This window comes from Falco biarmicus, chromosome 4 (assembly GCF_023638135.1).
Source record: "Falco biarmicus isolate bFalBia1 chromosome 4, bFalBia1.pri, whole genome shotgun sequence".
Lineage (NCBI taxonomy): Eukaryota > Metazoa > Chordata > Aves > Falconiformes > Falconidae > Falco > Falco biarmicus.
In genome coordinates this window covers 46775065-46794372 of record NC_079291.1, presented here as the reverse complement: position 1 = coordinate 46794372, position 19308 = coordinate 46775065, and the positions used below count along the sequence as shown (strand labels likewise).

Here is a 19308-nt window from a genome sequence, read left to right as displayed (position 1 = left end):
AACTTGCAAAATCCATTAGAAGACAGCCCTTTAGTAACCAAATTGTGTCATTTACAACTGCACAGCAGCCAGAAAGAGCACCATAAATTACAATTCTGTCACTATAAGGGACAATGGAAAGGTATGGGCAGGCTATCACTATAAAGGAGGAAACCTAGCAGAGTGATAGACTAATTTTCATATTTTTTGGCAAAGTTATAAATAAATAAATAAATAGATAGATAGATAGATAGATAGATAAATAAATGCGTATGTGTGTAAGCAAAATCGGTACTTACATATTAATTTTTTCTTGGCTGTGTACGAAAGAGTAAGACTATAGAAGACTATTTTCAAAGTGCAGCAGAATAAAAATACTGAATTCAAACCTTTTGGTTTGTTGGGGTTTTTTTGTACATGAAGTAAAAATGCATGTAAAAACTTGCTTAACATTATTAGTTAAAATTTTTCCTATTACTTAATAATTCATAAATAGGGTTCTTCTTAATATTAATTTGAAAAGTTGTCTACTATTGAGGCTTAAGCAATGAATGGTGCCTGGAAAACGTGAAATAAAGTCATCGTGGGGAGAAGAGCAAAGACTCATTCAGATGTTGTAGTTTTAAATGTTTACTCTTTAATGAGCTGTTAATTATTTGGAGAAAGGTTGTCTTGTTAAAAATTCTCAACGTTCATTTTTTTCCTGAAGTCTAAAAACTAGCAGCCTGCATCCCTGAGTATTTCCAATAGGTTTTGCAGAGAACCTAGAGCCAGTATTCTTAAGGATATTTCTAAAGGAAAAACAACCCCAAATCCAAAGAAAAACAATTCTTATGTCTTTTTACAACTCTCCTCTTAATTTTCAAATCCTGTTATACATATATCATAAAGAAATTATAGAAAGAACAGAAGTCTAACTTTAAAAAATGCAGGCTACCTAAAGTATCTGTAAAATTATCTTAGAAATTAACATTTCTGCTTTTTATTTCCCCCAATCTGAAATGGGACAGTGAAGCTGACTAGTTGAGCAATTGCTACTAGAAAAATCAAATATATAAGAGGAAATGCAGTTAACACAATATTTCACATATGTTAATGCTTACAGTTCCATCAGTGTCAGCTTTATTTTCTACTTGATATACACCAAAGCTGGCACACAATTTTAACAGATGAGGTAATGTCATTTTTAATTTAAGGAGCCTTAAGCCATCCACTTTAACTAGTGATATCATCTCTGCAGTTGTCTCACGGGACTTCATGTAAACATAAGTAATGTGCCCTGGACGGTTTGGAGCAGAGTTGTTAAAAATTACATTGGTCATCATGAAGACATTTTTTTTTCCTTTGATCTCTTTAAAAATGTCAGATGCACTTTATTGTCCTGTCATTTTTAGCTCTTCCTTGTATATTATTATGCTTGGAACATTTCAGTGAACATAACAGTAAAAGAATAAAGGCCTAAACAAATTAATGGCAACATTTTAATGTCAGTTGTAGTAGGATAATGAAAAGTAAATGAGATTGTCTGGCTAACAGCAACTTGTTAAATAAAACAGCGGCACGGCTGAGACACAAAGACACAGGGGCAGAGAGAAGCTTTTTGACACAGTCCGAAAGAGGCTCAGAACACAGCCCAGGCTCCAAATGCCACCGCCTGTTAGAAGATGATTAAAATGATTCCACAGATTGGGTCTGCTCCTCCTTTCTGTCCAGGGTCAAGTGAAATCATCTGCTAATAACACTTAAAAACAGACCTGTATCTGCACCTGCAGCTTCTGCCTCCCTGTGACTTTGATTCTTGTCTGTATTCCCTCAGCAGGTCAGTACACCAGGCTGCTGGGCTGTCCTCAGCCCTCTGACACCAGGTGCCAGAGCAGCCCCCACGCACTGGCATCTCTGGTGACGGGGCTCAGGAGCCCTAACATAACTGTTGCTCCCAGGCAAACTTTTACTACCAGTCATTATTGCGTTATTCTGTGCTTTTTCTTATGAAGTCCTTAGGAATAAAGCAGGTAACCAGGGGAGGATTTAGCCCAGCCTGTTCAGTAATCACCTGCTGTATGAGTACAAATATGATAACGTGCACTTCTTGATTCAAATGCCTAAGCAAAGATGATTTGTAATGAAGCAAGTTTTGTCTGAGAAAAAACAAGTGCTGTGACTGACGTGTGGATTTTGTGATTTGCTCCAAACTATTTGTCTAGCTAACAAGGAAAATAACAGATTTTTCTACCGCTGGTCTGAAACGTGGTGGAGCTTTGAACAAAATCTGATGTTTAGGGATTTATTTATTATTCTGTGGACATATGTTTGGAGGACAGCATATGGAAATCAAAGTATTGTTCATAAAGAGCTCAGCCAAAAAGACATTTTTGAATTCATAACAGAACTTCACAGTTTGAAAAGAATGCTATGCATTATGTATTGATAACAACACTACACAGACAAAGGAACACAATTTAATAATACAGAATTGTGCTCATGAGATTTCCCTTTTTTTTTGTTAATTGGTTACTTTAGCTGACATTGTCTGCAAGCATAATGGACACCATTCTTCCTAATAGTTCCATGTTGCCAGATGATGTCTACAGACATAATGTAGTCCATTTTAATTATTTCATTTTGCTTACATCTTTCAGCATAATGCATTTTCCAAGCAAGCTAGCATTTTTCTTGATTATCTATGTTGTGTTATGGTTTCTAAATTAATTAGGTCTCCTTCTTTCCTGGAAGTTAAAAGTTTCTTCCTTCCATTTATCTACCAGGTATGATTATGTTGAAGTGATTGATGGAGATAATGCTGAAGGACGCTTATGGGGAAAGTACTGTGGAAAAATTGCTCCCCCTCCTTTAGTGTCTTCGGGACCATACCTTTTTATTAAATTTGTTTCCGACTATGAGACACATGGAGCCGGATTTTCTATCCGTTACGAAGTTTTCAAAAGAGGTGAGAAACAATTCATTGTTATATAGCTGGTAACCTGCAATTTTTGCTTGCATTGTAAAGTTCATCATAATTCTTTGGAATGGGGGGAATGCATGAAAATTCTTGAAAGAGAAAATTGTATGACCCTTGTCATTCCAAGGTGGAGCATGTATTCAATGGGTGTAAATCATTATCAGTCCAATGGGTCAGCTGCATCTGAGGATTGACTCCTCTGAATGTAATGTGATCTTCATCAGCTGTTTGTTTCAACCATCTTAAAACCATTAGCTTTCTTCCATTTTTGTTGGTTTGGGTGGGGGTTTTTTTGTGATAATAATTACTGTATGATTTACAATGTTACTGCCTTAACAGCACTGTAACCTTCTGAGTCCCTGACTTATTTTGCTTAGTGTTTTGCTCTGCATTCCCAAGAGGTAGCTGTGGGCTCAGAAAGGACCAGAGTACACATGGGCAGCAGATGATGTTGCTGTTGCTTTCACAAATCATGTTTGGGAGGTAAAGGAGGGGAGAAGCTTACACTGTTCACAGGCATGACCTTCTGGATGCTGGTGCCAGAAGTTCAGTGCTGGTGAGCACAGGTTGCTGTACAGGGCACAGAGAAAGCCCAGAGAAACAAACAGTCCAGGATTAACCAGACCTGTAGACAGTCCCTCTCTGATAATTCTCCGAGTCAATAGCTAGAAGGGCAGTAAGATCATCTTATTTTGGCATACACCTTCCCTATAGCTGGATGGAGATAAATTCATATATTCCATGCCTGGAGAATACAGGACCAAAAGTCATGATATATAAAAAGACAATAAGCTTAACTTTGTAGAAAAAAATACTGACTTCAACATCAATGTTTAGGGTTATACTCACAAAAGCAGTTTAGGGTTATACTCACAAAAACAAAAACAAAAACTTCGAATTTCCAATTCACACCACATCCAGGTAGCACCCCATTTTCAAAACCAGTTCAAGCTCCTTTTACACACCTACACTAGAGCCAGATTTTCAGCTGCGGTCAGCACACACGCTTGGTGGCAGCTGTACTGTTAATGAGGAGAAGCACAGTAGTGAAGTGTCTTTCCTATTGCAAGCTATTGCTGCTCTGCACAGTGCTAATTGGGGCCACAGACCTCTCGTTCACCATCTTCCCTGTCTGTAAATCCACTCTTGGCTCCCAGAAATTCTTTTGGTGACCTTCAGGGTCACATTTTTTGAAAGAACTCAGGATCCAAATGACACCAAGATTTCCTGAAAACATATCTCTATTTATTTTGATGGCTTTAGGAGGCTAAACTCTTGAAACTGTGCCCTGAAATTTCTCAGTACTTATATATACAGTACCACCTTTTGTAAAAAACAAGGCTGAAACACAAGAAGAAGTGAAAGAATGACCTGTGAAAAAATCTATTTTAGCAACTGAGCTTTTTCAAGAAAAAAGCTTTTATTTATTTCCTGATAGTATAGTGGCAACCCAGAGCTCTGACAGCAATGTTGTGTTTATTTCCTTGTGTGGTCATTTACATGTCTCAATGACACACATTACCCATATTAAGATGGCATTATGAAAGTGATTTTACACACACAGAAGTCAGGAAACTCCAAATTATGGCTCCCAGAGCAACTTTAACTCTAGTTCATTCCACATAAACCGTATATTAAGGCAGAAAAGTTATCACCAGGTACAGTGTTAGAAAATGCTGTGTGTACACAAAGGATACAAGTTTTAGTTTCTGTGGGAACACAGCACTTTTAAACTTTTGAGTTAATGCGTATATGCTATTCCAAATTTAAGTTTTAATATCTGTACCAAAGAAAGCTGACCAGTTCACCCTGTTACACAGGTGAAGCTCAGTTGCTCACACCAGACTAATATGCTTCATTCAAGCATATTCACATCTTAGCTCATCATTTCCCAGCTATGAGAAGTATTAAAATGATCACAAGCCCTAGGTCCTGTGTTGCTGAGCTGAAGGTTGAGCTGCATTTCAGCACACACTATATTTTTGCCCATGATTCCTGTGAAAGCATCCTTAGTTTTTGAAAAGAAAAACTGCATTACACTACCTGCATCCTAAGCTGAGAGACCAATACACGTAATGACTGTGATAAAAGAGATATGGGTTTTGAGAGTAGGAGCTGCCTTCACTTCTCATCCAGCTCCTTAGCCAGAAAGACAATGAAGAAGTTGAATTCTAGACTAAATCATGAAACCCATATTGCCCAGCATTTAGCCCATCTGAAATGTTCATCATTTTGGCTGTGGCAGCCAGCCTATCATAGGGTGGATGAGTGGTCTGCTCACTACATGAGGATCTATACTGTACACTTTCAACACTCCTGACTTTAGTTGACTAAACTTATGGTGTAAACTGAAAGAAAAGGCAGTGTCAGCTAAGAAGGCAAATGACTTTCTGGCTCAGTGACACCTACATCGAGCGAATTAAATTATACCCAATGTCATCTCTTTCTCTTTCCTTGCTCTCTCTGTTGCCTCCTCTCTCTCTTTCCTTCAGCTCATCTATCTTCCTTTATTTCATGCACATGCACACAGGTAGTTTCTCCCTCCCAGGAGTATCTATTTTGTCAGCTCTCTGTTAGAATCTTTTCTGCCAGTTTTCCATGAAGATTGCACCATGGAGTTCCTCGTAGCCTCAGTGTTGATTTAATTCATGGAGCTTCTTCTCAGTGTCAATAAAGGGTCAAAATCTGTGGAGGGCAATTTCCTGAGGCAGCTCTTCTGAAAACAGGTTTTGTTTCTTGCACCAGATTGACTTGAACATGTTTAAAATAAAGCAAGCCGGTATTGAGATACCATGTGTCAGTGTAAGGAGCCTGATGATCATGCACTTACAGAGCCAGGATCTGGCTGTATTTAATAAAGCAATAATGATCCTGGCTTACATTTTATATTGCATCTTTTATTGGATTCCAAGAGGAGTACAGAGCACTTTTTGCTATGAATGGCATAGCAAAGCTATTTTATCCTGGAACAGCAGCTACCGGTGGGAGTAAGAGGCAACAACCAGAATATAACCCTCCCATACATGACAAGGAGACAAGGGAATGACAGGGAGAGAAGAGAAATATCCGACCAATGTGTAAGCGGGCAATTTAATTATAGGCAAAATGTAATTTCCCAAATTGGAATGGGTCAGGTTACGTGAGCATTAATATCTGCATCTTCCAAAATATGCCACAAAGTGTTCTGAATAGTGATGCGATAGATCAAGCATTTCCTATCAGTGTCTGTTGAAGGACAAAAATACCTGAACTGACTAAATTCGTTCAGACCTCTCTCTTGGATGCTGAATTTAGCTGGGAGGTGGCCAGATCTGTGGGGGGTAATACATTTGGCACATTCACAAGGAAAACATTTTCTGTGCTGAAATAAGAGTATTCATATATGCAACAAGCCAGACTGTTTTCTTTCAGTGATCAGTGTTCAGCATTGGAAATCCTGTAAGGCTTCTGGCTACGGTCTCTAAGGATGCTGTGCATCCTCATCCAAATTGAAACCTCGCACATGCTCATCCTCCAGCACAGACCTGCCTCTTGCAACCAAACTGTTGCCTGTGTCCTTCCTCTACTGTGTGTTTGAAGACCTTCATCTGAGTCATCCTACTCAAACTCCCCAGGTCAACTGCTCTCCACCAATCCCCCAAATCCTGTAAATCACTTTCCATTAATTTTGGAGTGTCAAAAGTCAGAGAGGGGTACCTATGCTGACCTTGTGGGAGGATGTGTGGGCAGTGCCTGCGGCTGACTTCGAAGCACACCTGCAGATGTGGGATACACAGAGAGGATTCCTGAGGGACCTAACAAAAGGAGAAATGCGATCTGTCAACAAGTGAGGAACTCCAGTTTTAGTCCCCTGTATTCACAAAGGCAAATCCAGTGATCTGGCCTTTTATACCCTTGCATCTTTACTGCTACTTTCCTGCTTCACCAAAAGCACTGTTTGGAGCATCCCATTATGGCATGGTGGGGACATTGGGGAAAGCTGGTGTGTCAACATTGACATTAGGTGACTTCTAGCAACACTGCCTGTAATCACACAGTTTATCGTGCCTGCACTAACAGCAACATTTTACTGGTGCACCTGTGTCAACACCACTCAGAATGAGTCACTCACCCTTGGTACATGTACGAATTACCTTTCACATTTAGTTTGTCAAGGAGGCATAGGTCACATCTGGCAGAGTTACTGAGTCAGTGCTCCAGGAATCTGAAACCACTACTCCCTCTACTGAATTCACTCACCCACTTTTGTAAAAAATTCTATTTCACCAATAAAATCCCTGTCAGCTATAAGATTTAAAGATTTGAGCTTGAAGGGGCTATAATTATTTCTCTAGGGCTCTGTCGAGATTTCTGCAGCTTACACTTTCATTGTTCCCACATGACTTTGTATTTGTCATAATTTTTTCTAGAGCTGGTACAAGTTTTCATATTGTTCCATACAAATTGAAAATTGGACATCAGACAGTATATGTGAATTGTGCTTTAAAACCTGACTATCAATAATAGGAACAAGCTGGCTGAATGATTAATGCAGCGATTAAAATGAGGTGTTTCATTGAAAAACCACCTTTGCTGCTGGAGAGACAGTATGACCTAATTTGTTTTCCAGCTAACTACTTTGCTTAGTAGCATAGTGTTAACCCTGGTGATTTTCTCTTTCTCTTGCAGGACCTGAATGTTCCAGAAACTTTACTTCATCAAGCGGAGTGATAAAATCCCCTGGATTCCCTGAAAAATACCCCAATAGCCTTGAATGCACTTATATTATCTTTGCACCAAAGATGTCAGAGATTATACTGGAATTTGAAAGCTTTGAGCTAGAACCTGATTCAAATACTCCAGGGGGAGCATTCTGTCGCTATGACCGATTGGAAATCTGGGATGGATTCCCTGATGGTAAGAGAAAAATGGACTGTGATATGCATATCCATTACTCTGTAGTGGGCTGCAGAAGGCATATTCTCATTTTTTTAAATGTCATAGTAGAGAGGTCCTTGCTTGATTTATGTGAAACAAGTTGAATTAAAGAGAAATAGGAAAAATGCTCTGTAAATTCATACAGTAAAGCATATCACAGTGTGAGTGATTATTTTAATGAAATATGTTTAATTTTGAACAGTTGGCTTGGAGAAAAACTGGTTTTAGAGGGGATATTTGACAGACCCCTACATTAAAATTAATTAAATATGAAGCTTTGTAATGGGTCCTCAAACTTGCACAGCTAACGCATGAGTATTGTCCAGAAATTTCCAACAACTTGCACAAACTAATCCTCCAGCTTGTGAAGGATCTGGGTTACAGACCACCTGTCAAATTGGAGAATTTCTTTGCCAGAGAAAACGTGGTGTCCATACAATGGAAATCATACAGACTAAAGATTACAGTGAACAGTGATTGAGTTATTCATTCAGGTGGGTTCAGTGAATGGGCACTGCAGTGTTCCTCCCTTACAGTGCTCTGTCTTCCAGCAGTATCAGCAAATCCAAAAGTTTTATCTTAATTTGTTAATTTATAATCTCTGATTAGCTGGACACATGTTGGGTACCTTCTAGAACTTACTTGTCTGCCAGCTCAGTAATTTTCCGCTTGGTTGTTGCCCACGCTTGACCTTGTGCAAATTCACCAAGTGCATAGCTAGATATTAGCAAAGACTATAAGGCCTGTGAGCCCTCACTTCACCCTCTGCCCGATCTCATAACCCAGCTTTGCACTGAGACTGATGAATAAAATAGCTGCATGATTTCTCTGTTTTTTTTCATAAACGGCAATGGGTCCACAAGGTCCAAGTCCCCTCTAGGCTGGGCAGCTGTGTGCTGGTTCACCAAGGACCCCAGTTGGAAAGGCTGTGGCTCCAGTCTAAAAGGGACTGTTCGAGTAGAATGCCTAACCTTTAGGGTGCCCAATCACCTACACCAATTGTGCAAATGGCTGTGTAAAACCGATTGTGATGCCTTTTTCACTGTTTCTATGTATGGCATAAGCTGATAAAGAGAAGTATGTTGAAGCTGTCCTTTTTCTTCTTAATTTTGTGACTTGTAGCAAAATTCAGCAACTGAAGATTTATGTTGTTTGTGTTGGGCACTAATTACAACTATTTCAGTTTTCCACTGGTGTGATAACCCAGATTAATACATATTTTCTTTGCTTTTATGAACAGCAGTGGCAGTTTCTATAAAATGCTAATACTACATTAATATTTCATTTAAATGAAAACATATAACTTAAGGAACATACTTTAGTAACATATTTAAACTTGCTTGTGTTTTTTTTTCCTAGATAAATTCCTGATACAATTTTAATTAAAGCTTTTATTGATGCTGCAGTAAATAGGTACAAGATTTTTAACATATAGTTATTTTTCCTTTTTGTTTTATACTTAATGGGTTTATCCTGGCTCTTTTCAATCCACTCCAATAAATAGTGAAGAAAAAGCCATAACAGTAGCTGAAAGACTATTTAGTATTTAATGCCTCAGTTAGGAAAACAGTATTGTAACACTACAATAATGATGTCTGGAACATTTAATAATAGGTTTATTTGTATTTAGGCCAAATCTGTCCAAGCTGAATTCCTGTAGAACTTGCATTTAAACTGACATGTGAAAAGATGATCCAATCAATCAATTTATGTGTAATATTACCAAAAAGAAATGCATTATTGTTAGTGTCAGAGGGTTTCAAAACGGTAATTTCCCGGTTCAAGAAAGTGACTGAGCCATACTGAAGAGCAATTAACAACAGGCATTATCAGCCTTTCAATTCTCTCACAAACTGTCTGAACTCAAAATGGTCCTGACATCCCACAAGGGTGCTTACATGTTTGTAAATATTCAACTGAATTTGTAGAAAGAAATGTTTCCTTAAATACAAACTGTTGGAGGTTGTGGTGGCTGTAGGGAAATGTTTGCTGCATCATTTCACTGTAGGACAATCCTTAGCCAGCAGTCAGTCTCTTGTTTAACTTAACACTACAAAGGCAGAGAGAACATGATTGCTTCTCTATAAATGCATCACGGGATTAATCCCTGGGAGGGAGAACTATTTCAACCAAAGAGCAAAGCTGACACAGGAAACCACTGGTACGACCTGGCGATAAACTGAAGGCAGAAATTAAAAGTTTCTACATATCAAAATAAGAGTTTCCAGATAATCTTAAAAAAAAAAAAAAAAAAGGAGAAAGTCAGGCAAAATAAATCTAATTTGCACCCACATGGAAGTAGTACATTTCTGAAAAACATTAGACAGTGTTGTTGCCTTTGATGAAGAAAGGCTCACCCAGGGTGTCTTTCAGCCATTTGTCCATTTCCCTTTAGTCCATGAAAAAAATATTCTGAAGCTACATCTACACTATTAGCTAAAACAGGGCCAAGGCATCATTGTGTGTACTTCCTAATTACTGACATACTACCTTGCACAACTTCAGCCCACATCAGTTTGCACTTTCCCAAGCAATTCCTTAGCACGGTTTGGAGGAAAGTGAAAGCTGGGGATCATTCCAAACAGGCACATTGCACGCAGCTGTCATGCTTCAGTGGAAAAAGCCTTACAGGAGCAAGCTGTGTCACTCTGTTAGTGTGATCCAGGAACAGTCCCTGGCTACTGGCTGCAGATCCAGAGGGTGGTCCATGGCCTGGTCTGTTTAGTGATATGGACATAGCCATAAAAAAGGAAGCTGTTTTGCTTTCTTAGACTGCATTGCTGCTCACATACCCAGCTGTGTCAGAGAGTAAAGCCACCATTGCACTACAGATGCACTACACATGAAGCAGAAAGATTTATTAAACGTTTGGAAAAAAAACCCATATCCTTCAGTTCAAATCCCCTGCTCCACAGCAACACAGCTGTGGTGTGCCAGGATGATGGCAGTATTTTAATAGGTCACAGAGAACAGTTTGATGGAAAACAGTTGTGGCCACAACCAGGGAAGAATTAGATGGACAACCCCCTGAACATGCTGCTCTCACCCAACTCTGGAAACCAGGCATCAATGTTTGAGCCAGGCACTTTCACTACCTCTGTTCTCAGCAGAGGACAGCAGCCCTCACTGATCTGTCTCAGACATCTACTTCAGGGTGCAGTTAGTGGACCTCTGGAGATTCTTATCTCATTGACTGTACTGAGAGCTATGGAACACTAACTCAGATGTAAACTTAAAAAAGATACCTAAGATAGAACAGATGAAACCCAACATAAGTGGAAAATGTTTTCACTGTAGAATTAGATCAGCTACAGTCACTAGAGATCAGCAGGAAATTAATCTGCTGTTTTCTACAGTTGCGATTTTTTTTCCTTCTTCCCCCAGAAAAAAAAAAAAAAAAAAGAGAAATGTTCTTTTAAACAAATTTTCACACTGATGTTTAAAAGGATGTGTCAAAATCAGTATGCCTCCATTTACATTTTGCTTCTACATAATTGCCATTTTCCTGATGGAAAACAATTTTCTGTTAGACAATTTGACAACAACTATGACAGTCATTCACAAAGACACTAATCCTGAAATGCTCTGTCACAATCATGGAGTCCTCAGCCTACCTGGTTGTCCTTTTAGTGGATTGAATCTGGCAAGTGCTGAGTACTTGCGTCTTGATTCTGCAAAACATGTGCTTATCTTTGAAGCACGTGAACAGTTCGATTGACTTCAACAGGAATTCACCAAGGACACTTACGGGTCTGAAGTACCACTGGTGTGAGTGTTTGCTGATTCAGGAGGGGAATGTTAGGCATTCAGTAATGCCTCAAACCCGGTGTTTTGTTTCTGCATAACTGCATATCAAGAGCACACTTTGGTCTTTTCTTTAACACAAAGCAATAAGTGAAAGAAACCCTGGTGGAGAATATTCGGGAACTACAGGTGCACGTTGCAAATATTGTGCAGAAAAGGTACCACGGTTTGAAGGAGACAGCAGGTGGGATTAAAGCAGGAGAGTGAGTAGATCATGAAATAGAAATATGTGATTTTGCATGAATAAACAAGACACCAGAAATATCTCTGTCCAAGGCACAAACGTACCTTAGCCAGCCTCAGCTGAGAACAGCCCATTGATGACTTTGAAGAAAAATAGCCCACTCAAAATAAGGACTAGCTTAAGTGATGAATTGCACATATTCATCATGCAGCTCTCTTTGAAGCTCTAGAAACTGTCTACTAGGGGCTCAAAAGTAATTTAAAGAAGTTTACTTATGGTTTGAGAACCACAGGCTAAGCACTGCTGTTTTGGTCAATGCCACAAGAGCTTCCATTGAATTACAGAGCAAAACAAAACACTTCAGTCATTAACATCACTGCAAATGAAGGTTGCTATTAATCTAAATGTGTTTCTCCTCTGTTGTGGTTGCTTTCTACACTTTTTCAAGAAGCTGTTAAGATATAATAGTATGCACAAGCTCAGTGTAGGTGTGTACTGGGCTGTAAGGATGGGACTCATTTTTCAATTCTTTTCTCTTTAGCATCCTAAGTTTTGTGCCAGTGGTTTGTCAATAACAATCATACTGCTGTGAAAACACTGTCCACAGCACAACAGCATACTTTTAAAGACCAGCTTTAAAATTCTGCAAAATGGCTAGTTAACATTTCTTTTAATATTTGAGAAGTCTGATATACCATTTTTCCTTGCTTGTGTTTTATTGTGGTTTTTTTCTCTTTTTAAACTGAGTTCCAAAAGTTAACGATTTCAGCTGGGTAGGCAAATATGTATTTCAGTAAGTCTCAAAATGTCCTGATACAGTTACTCTGTCCAGAAGGGCAAACAGTAGAAAAGAAAAGAAGAATTAGTAAGGATAAGGCTTCTGTTTAGTCTTAAATCACCAGCTATGTTCTATATGTTCCATACTCAGATCTGTAAACCTTCAAACATACATATTAAGAATAATCAAGGATTTATTCAGGTTGTAGAATTAGACTCTGCATTTTGGGAAAAGCTTGCAAGACAGGTTTCTTAGTTGCCCCTCCAACTTTTAAGCTGAAAGTTACTGTTTCCCACTATATCATACTATGCCAGTGGAAAGAGGAAACAAGGTCCCAGAAATAGCTACAGCATGGGCAGTCAAATGAAGCAGCTGGCTCACCAAAATGCCTTTGTTCTGTGGGTAATGGAGAAGTGTCCTTGAGCAAGGACATTTCCAAGTGACTCATATCTGGAGTAGGCCTTCCTGGGGGATGCTGGCAAAACGACAGGATGGTCTACAGGTAGAGGCTGCAAAGAGTTTTCTGGGCTTAATGATTTTTCATCACCTGCTGCCCTAAAATTCCCATTTGGAACTGTATATGGTCTATTATGAAAGCCCATCTTGGTTCTTGAGGAAGGGTCAGGAAGTTGGTTACAAAAAAGCGGTGCCATTGTCTACCTAAGCAGACAGCAGTATCATCCCCTAAATGACTGATTGCTCAGATGGTGTTACCCACATAGCATTTCTGTGATGTGGTGACTGTGACTCCTGAAACTTTTGATAAGTTATTGTCATTCAAAAGTTTTCAAGATTTGAATGGAAGAAAGAACTTTGCATTAGCTATTTGTGTAAGAAGAACAAGAAATTCTATTTCATCCAGTTCTGTTCAGATCAATACTGTATTAGCTCACTAGGCTAAAGCTTACATGTTGTGCAAAAAAATTCAATACCTCTTTGTATCATATTCTGCAAGTTTTTGGCTCTTGCATCTACATAGCTAGCAAAGGGAATAGTACTGTGATAGCAGGGCCAATCTGTAGAAGACTGAAATGCAGAATCACTAAATATGTCTTAAAAATTATAAACCAGTGAGTCATGGGGAATCTTAAAGCCTGTCTGCTTTAAACAAAGTTCTCTTCTGTTTGTCATTTCAAAGAGGCCTCCCTACAGGAAATGGGAGGAGGGAGGCTCGGAGTGCCACAACATGGTGGCCTTATCCCCCTTATTTTCTTGCAGTTCAGAGCAACATCAGCAGCTATAATGTTGAAAGCCATGAAGGGAAAGAGCTCAATCAGAACTGTTTGCACACAGAAAATGCAAAAGAAAAAAAAAAAAAAGAAAAACTAAACGAAAAAAAACCCAGCAACAATAACCCTGCAGCAATTGAAGTGGAGGCATTGTTTTGTGTTTTTCAAAAGCCACTACTAGCAAAAAAAAAAAAAAGAAAAAAAAGTCTAAAACAACTTTCTCACTCCAAATACTAAAACTGTAAAGCTTTAATGATTTCTAGGATGAGGAAGAATTCAACTGATATCCTCTATAGGGTGTTTCATGCTATCAATACTGCATTGAACATCCATGGTGGAAAAGGACTGAACAGGCAGGTATTTTAAACGCCATGGGATTGCCAAGGCAACTGAAGACTAACCGTGGCCAAAATATGGATAGAAAAGCACATGCTGGCAGGAAGAGCTACAACATCTGAGCTCCCTCTTTCTGGCAACTCTAGGGTCTTACAGAAATGTGTAGCTTACATACTGAAGTTATTCCAAGCTGGAACTGTTTTACTTGATGCAAAACGCCAATAAATGACTACAAATTTATGTTAGCTGAGGATTTTCTTTGAACTGTGAATAATTAGGATATATAAACATTTTTTATTTTAAACTGAAAGTGAAATGGACTTCCTAGAGAAATGACAAGGTGTCAATTTCAGCCTGGAAAGCCAGTGGTGTAAGCATTAGAATGATATTTTATGATTATTTTCATGATTGACTTTGTGGATAGGTTTTAGCGTTATTTTTTCTTATTGTTTGTAAGCACAGATGTACCACTATTCAACCACCTAGGGGCCTATCTGCAGGGAATGCTTAAGTGCTAGAAGGCCACATATGCTGGCTGTGAATTGAGTAGCTTAATTAAGGAAAAGGATTATCTCACTGGACAGGAAATCCAGAAAAATATCAGGAACTGATTTATAGTTAACATTGAGAGAGATCATGTATGTATGTATGTGTGTGTGTTCTGTGACATGAAGATATACCTAAGAAATCCTCACTGTTTGGAAAGTATTAAGATTTTCCTCTTGAATCCTTTTACAGTATTCTTTAGTATTAAGCATATGGGCAAAAGATCTGTGAAGGTGTGCTGAAAGCATAAACAGGAAGGGATAAAGAGCCATTGGTCATAGCCTCAATATGTGTGCAAAAAGGTTTTCTAAGGGCGCTGTAAAATTAACAGATTAACTGCAGTATTGAGCATAAAACCTGGAAAGTGCTGTTTGAACTCTTATTCCAAGAGCATCTGGTAGACCGTGTGGGGAAAATCAGACCATTCAGATGTTGCTTGCATAAATAGGTGCTTCAGTCACACTTTGGAAAATACTTTTGTTGTTTTGTACATGTAGTTTTGTGCATCATTGCCCCCTCTGCACACTTTAAAGGACTTTTTTTGAAATCCTGGTTCTTTACATTTTCAGAGGTTTATGGAGTGCTAGCTGGAACATTTTAGAAGTAACATTACTGGGGTAGAATAAGCCACTTATTCTTCACTGCTATGTTATTGATAAGATTGTGTTTTTGAGCTGTTGTAGAGGTTCACTATTTCCTCCTGAGGGGCTGTCTTTAGGAGGCTATTGTATTGGCATCTATTGTTGTAGCAGAACTGGTAGTTTACTATTATATCCTGTTTCTTTGCAGTTGGCCCACATATAGGGCGTTATTGTGGGCAGAACAACCCAGGACGTGTCCGGTCTTCAACAGGGATTCTTTCAATGGTATTTTACACTGACAGTGCAATAGCAAAAGAGGGATTCTCAGCAAACTACAGCGTGTCGCAGAGCAGTGTATCAGAAGGTCAGTATTTATGTATCCCGCAGAGCTTCTTGGAAAATATTATCTGTTATGTCTTCTTGCAGACCAGGTGTTCCATGAAACTTTAAAGGAAAATTAAATAAATAAGATGGTGGGGAAGGGTTGGTTCTGTTTTTCTTTTTTCTTTCTTTTTTTTTTTTTTTTTAAAGAACAGCTGCCCTTTAAAAAGCAGTGCAAGAAGCAGAATTCTTCTTACAGTTTAATTCCACAGTATTGCCAGGAAGTTGGGATAATTATTGTGAAAAACTGTGCTGACCAAGGAAACACAGGAATGCGGAGCAATTGAACGCTTGCATTAAAACAATGAAACAAGAACAATGAATGTGCTATCCAAAGCCTTCTTTTATTACATGGACTAAGCTTTGATGATCGATTTCTTGAATAAAAAGGACCCATTTAATATATGTGCTCTTGTTAAACTATTTCATAAGCTATCTAAGCTTTGTTCTTTGTCTCGTATTTTTTTTCCCAGTTGCCTCATTTTCATAGTTACCCTTTGGACAGAGAATGAAACAAAGTGAGGGAGACACAGGAAAATAACAGGCTGTGTTACACCATGTCCTTGCAGACTTCCTTGCTTTGCTTGATGATAGAACACACACTTTAAATCAAACTCTCTCTCCTTTCTGCAACTTACTGAGGTTTGAGCAGATCCACCCAGATTTGAGGCACTTGTTTAATCAAAGAAGAAACCAAAGAAAACTGAGTAAACTGAAATTATCGATGTTACTCCCCAGCTCTCCTCTGCCCCGTGCCTCTTTAATAGCTTTCTTGCATGTTGCCTAGCTAGGAAGAGGGAATGGGACGTACCCAGTCTCTGTGAATGGGAAGCATCCTCCTCCAACTCTTTCAGATTTTATCTCCAGCTAGTTTGGCTTCTCCTTATGTACATGCTGCTCCTGCCCCCTCATTAGCTAGCACAAGCAATGTGTCCACCTCTTCCAGTCATCCTCCCTCGGCTATAGAGGGAGGTGTCATCACACTGAAGCCAGAGTTAATAGTATCTGCTATGCTGGGATGCAGGCTTAGACACAGGAGAGATTCACCTCACCTCATTTCACCCACCCTTCCTCTTTGTGCTCTCAATAGAGAAGGGGTCACCTCCAGGGACCAGCTCAGCCTACTTATCTCAGACATGTGAGGTGTGCCCTGGAGGTACTTTTCTCTCTCAGTAGACTACAGGGAAAGCCCACATGTCCAGATAAAACTATACACCTAATATTTAGATATTTTAAAATTATTCCCACCTACCATATCTTGCATTCTTTAGTGGATTATGTACGGCTCTCCTTCCAATTCCAAGCAGAAGTTAATTTTACTTTGAGTTTTACCCCAGCGTAGTTCAAGTTTCAGTACTTCACTCAAGGCTCCAATACATTGGAGCAGCACAGAAGTGGGGGAAAGGGTGGTATGCCATGGGAAATGTGGTTTGGCAACAAGTTTGATAATTCAGTTATGGGACACCCTAACTACAACTCCTATAAGGTACCCTGACAGCATTTCTGAATAGAAGTTTTGGGATCTGTCATAAAAGATTTATACTGTTTTTTCAGAATGTTTTAATTTTCATCGAAAGATCAGAACTTTGCTTATTAAAAGCTCATTTTTCCAACTCACAGATTTTGAAAGCTTCAGACCTTCAGCTCAGCACCCACCCACCCTGACAGAGATATGTCATCTCTGTAGAAGGTGTGATAAAAAAGGGTCTGTACCCAAATGTCAGGGCCTCTGCTTCACACACTGCTATTTTACCTTAAACTGCTAATGAAGGAATTAATTATATTTATATACTATGAAGTCCTTGAAGAGAAGCATAGACACATGTTATTTTCTCCTGCTTTTGCAATAGGATTGGTAAACTTCTGACAAGGCAGTGCGTGAGCAGCTGGGTGTGAGGATCCATCTAAAGACACCAGCCTCTCTCACTTCAGTGGGGGTTGGAGCCTTTATTTTTGAAGAGTGAGAGAAGAACTAGTCTTCATGCTGTATTAGCCTTTGAACTCACTATAGTGACTAGGGTGTCGATTCTAAATTATCTAGGTAATTTTTATGTCAACAAGGAAAGATTGCATGGAGATGATCAGCTTGTTTAAAATACTGCATGTTACAGAAAACATGGTAATTCCCTTAGGTTAGTAATATTCTAGCCTGGATTCAAATTTTGTTGATCTGTTCCTTTCCAGTGGCCAGGATCCACAGAGAATGGCTGGAATTTTAATAATATTTAAAAAACATTTTATACTTTTTGTACTAGAGTAAATAGTTTTAAAATAAAATTATTTTATACAGTCATCTGGTCTGTCTTTCCTGGCTTTGTGCATAATTATGAGTTCAACATACTTTGATTTATATTATAAACCCACAGAAGTGCCTGTGCTACCCTAGAAAAGAGAAATCTATTGTCCTATATTGAAATGGCTACAATGCTGGGCTAAAAATATTTGTATAGAATTATTATTGCAGGAATTGCCATGGTAACTTGAATGACGGTATTAAGAATGACACCATAAGCCCAACACTGCCTCACTTAAAGTTGTTAAAGAATTCAAAGTCACATAAAAATAAATTCTTTAGATATTCATATTCAAAGCAGGAAAACGTTCTCATTATTCAAAGTCTATATCAAAAAGCTGACCATAATAACAATGGTAATTTATTTTTCTTCAGATTTCCAGTGCATGGAACCACTAGGTATGGAGTCAGGAGAAATTCACTCTGATCAAATCACTGTCTCCTCCCAGTACAGCGCTATCTGGTCTTCAGAAAGGTCCCGGCTAAATTACCCTGAGAATGGATGGACCCCAGGGGAAGATTCTATCAGAGAATGGATACAGGTAAAAAGATAATGTTTTAAAGATATTATTAATAATACTCTGTGGAGTTTATTGAATGTGGAGAATGCAAAAGAAAGAATGAAAAAAACACAGTAAAGTACTTCTACATAATCTAAGAATCATTGCAAGTGAATCGTTCACATTCCCTATTAGACACAAAAAAAGACTGACTCCCAAAGGTATAAAAAAAGAAAAGGTCAGGAAGATTAATTGTTCTGCTTCCCACATCTATTGTTTTTTCAGTCTTCTGAGCACAAATAACAGAGATTTTGGTTTAGTGGAAAAGTCAATATTAGTTTAACATGCACTTAAAGTGGAATGTCCCAGTAAACTGAGCATGTGCTATGTCTCTAGCTGATTACAGCTAAGCATTAATACAGCATGGTGTTTTCATGCACTCAGATTTCACCTCAGAAGACCTAAGTCCCTTCTAGAATATGTTAGTCATGAAATGAGTTCAATGGTCTCTGTCTAGTGGCTATTCTTCCACATCCTGAAACACAACATTCATTAGAAAGAAAGATCAGCTGCCTTGGCTTCACTCTGTTAATACAGGAGAAATTGTGCAAACGTTTGTCGCCATGAAGAGACCCCTCGAGTTCAGCTAGTCTGCTTGGGCTTGTTTGCTATTTGTTATCAAGTACATAGGTTAATGGCACATGATTCCTGAACAGTTTAAGATTGTTCATATGAATTACTGTACACAAATAATGTATACTAGCAGGCAAGCGTTAGTATCATTAGGTGAAAAAAAACACTGATTTATCTCAGTCGTAGTC

At 38.7% G+C, this 19308-nt stretch overlaps 1 protein-coding gene across 1 annotated transcript in view; it reads left to right on the top strand.

The window, feature by feature from the left end:
• NRP1 (neuropilin 1) overlaps nucleotides 1-19308 on the top strand; it is a 114715-nt gene that overhangs the window by 44274 nt on the left and 51133 nt on the right. Inside the window, 4 exon segments of the mRNA XM_056334706.1 lie at nucleotides 2745-2926; nucleotides 7607-7834; nucleotides 15522-15677; nucleotides 18363-18529. Coding sequence (XP_056190681.1) covers nucleotides 2745-2926; nucleotides 7607-7834; nucleotides 15522-15677; nucleotides 18363-18529 — 733 coding nt within the window.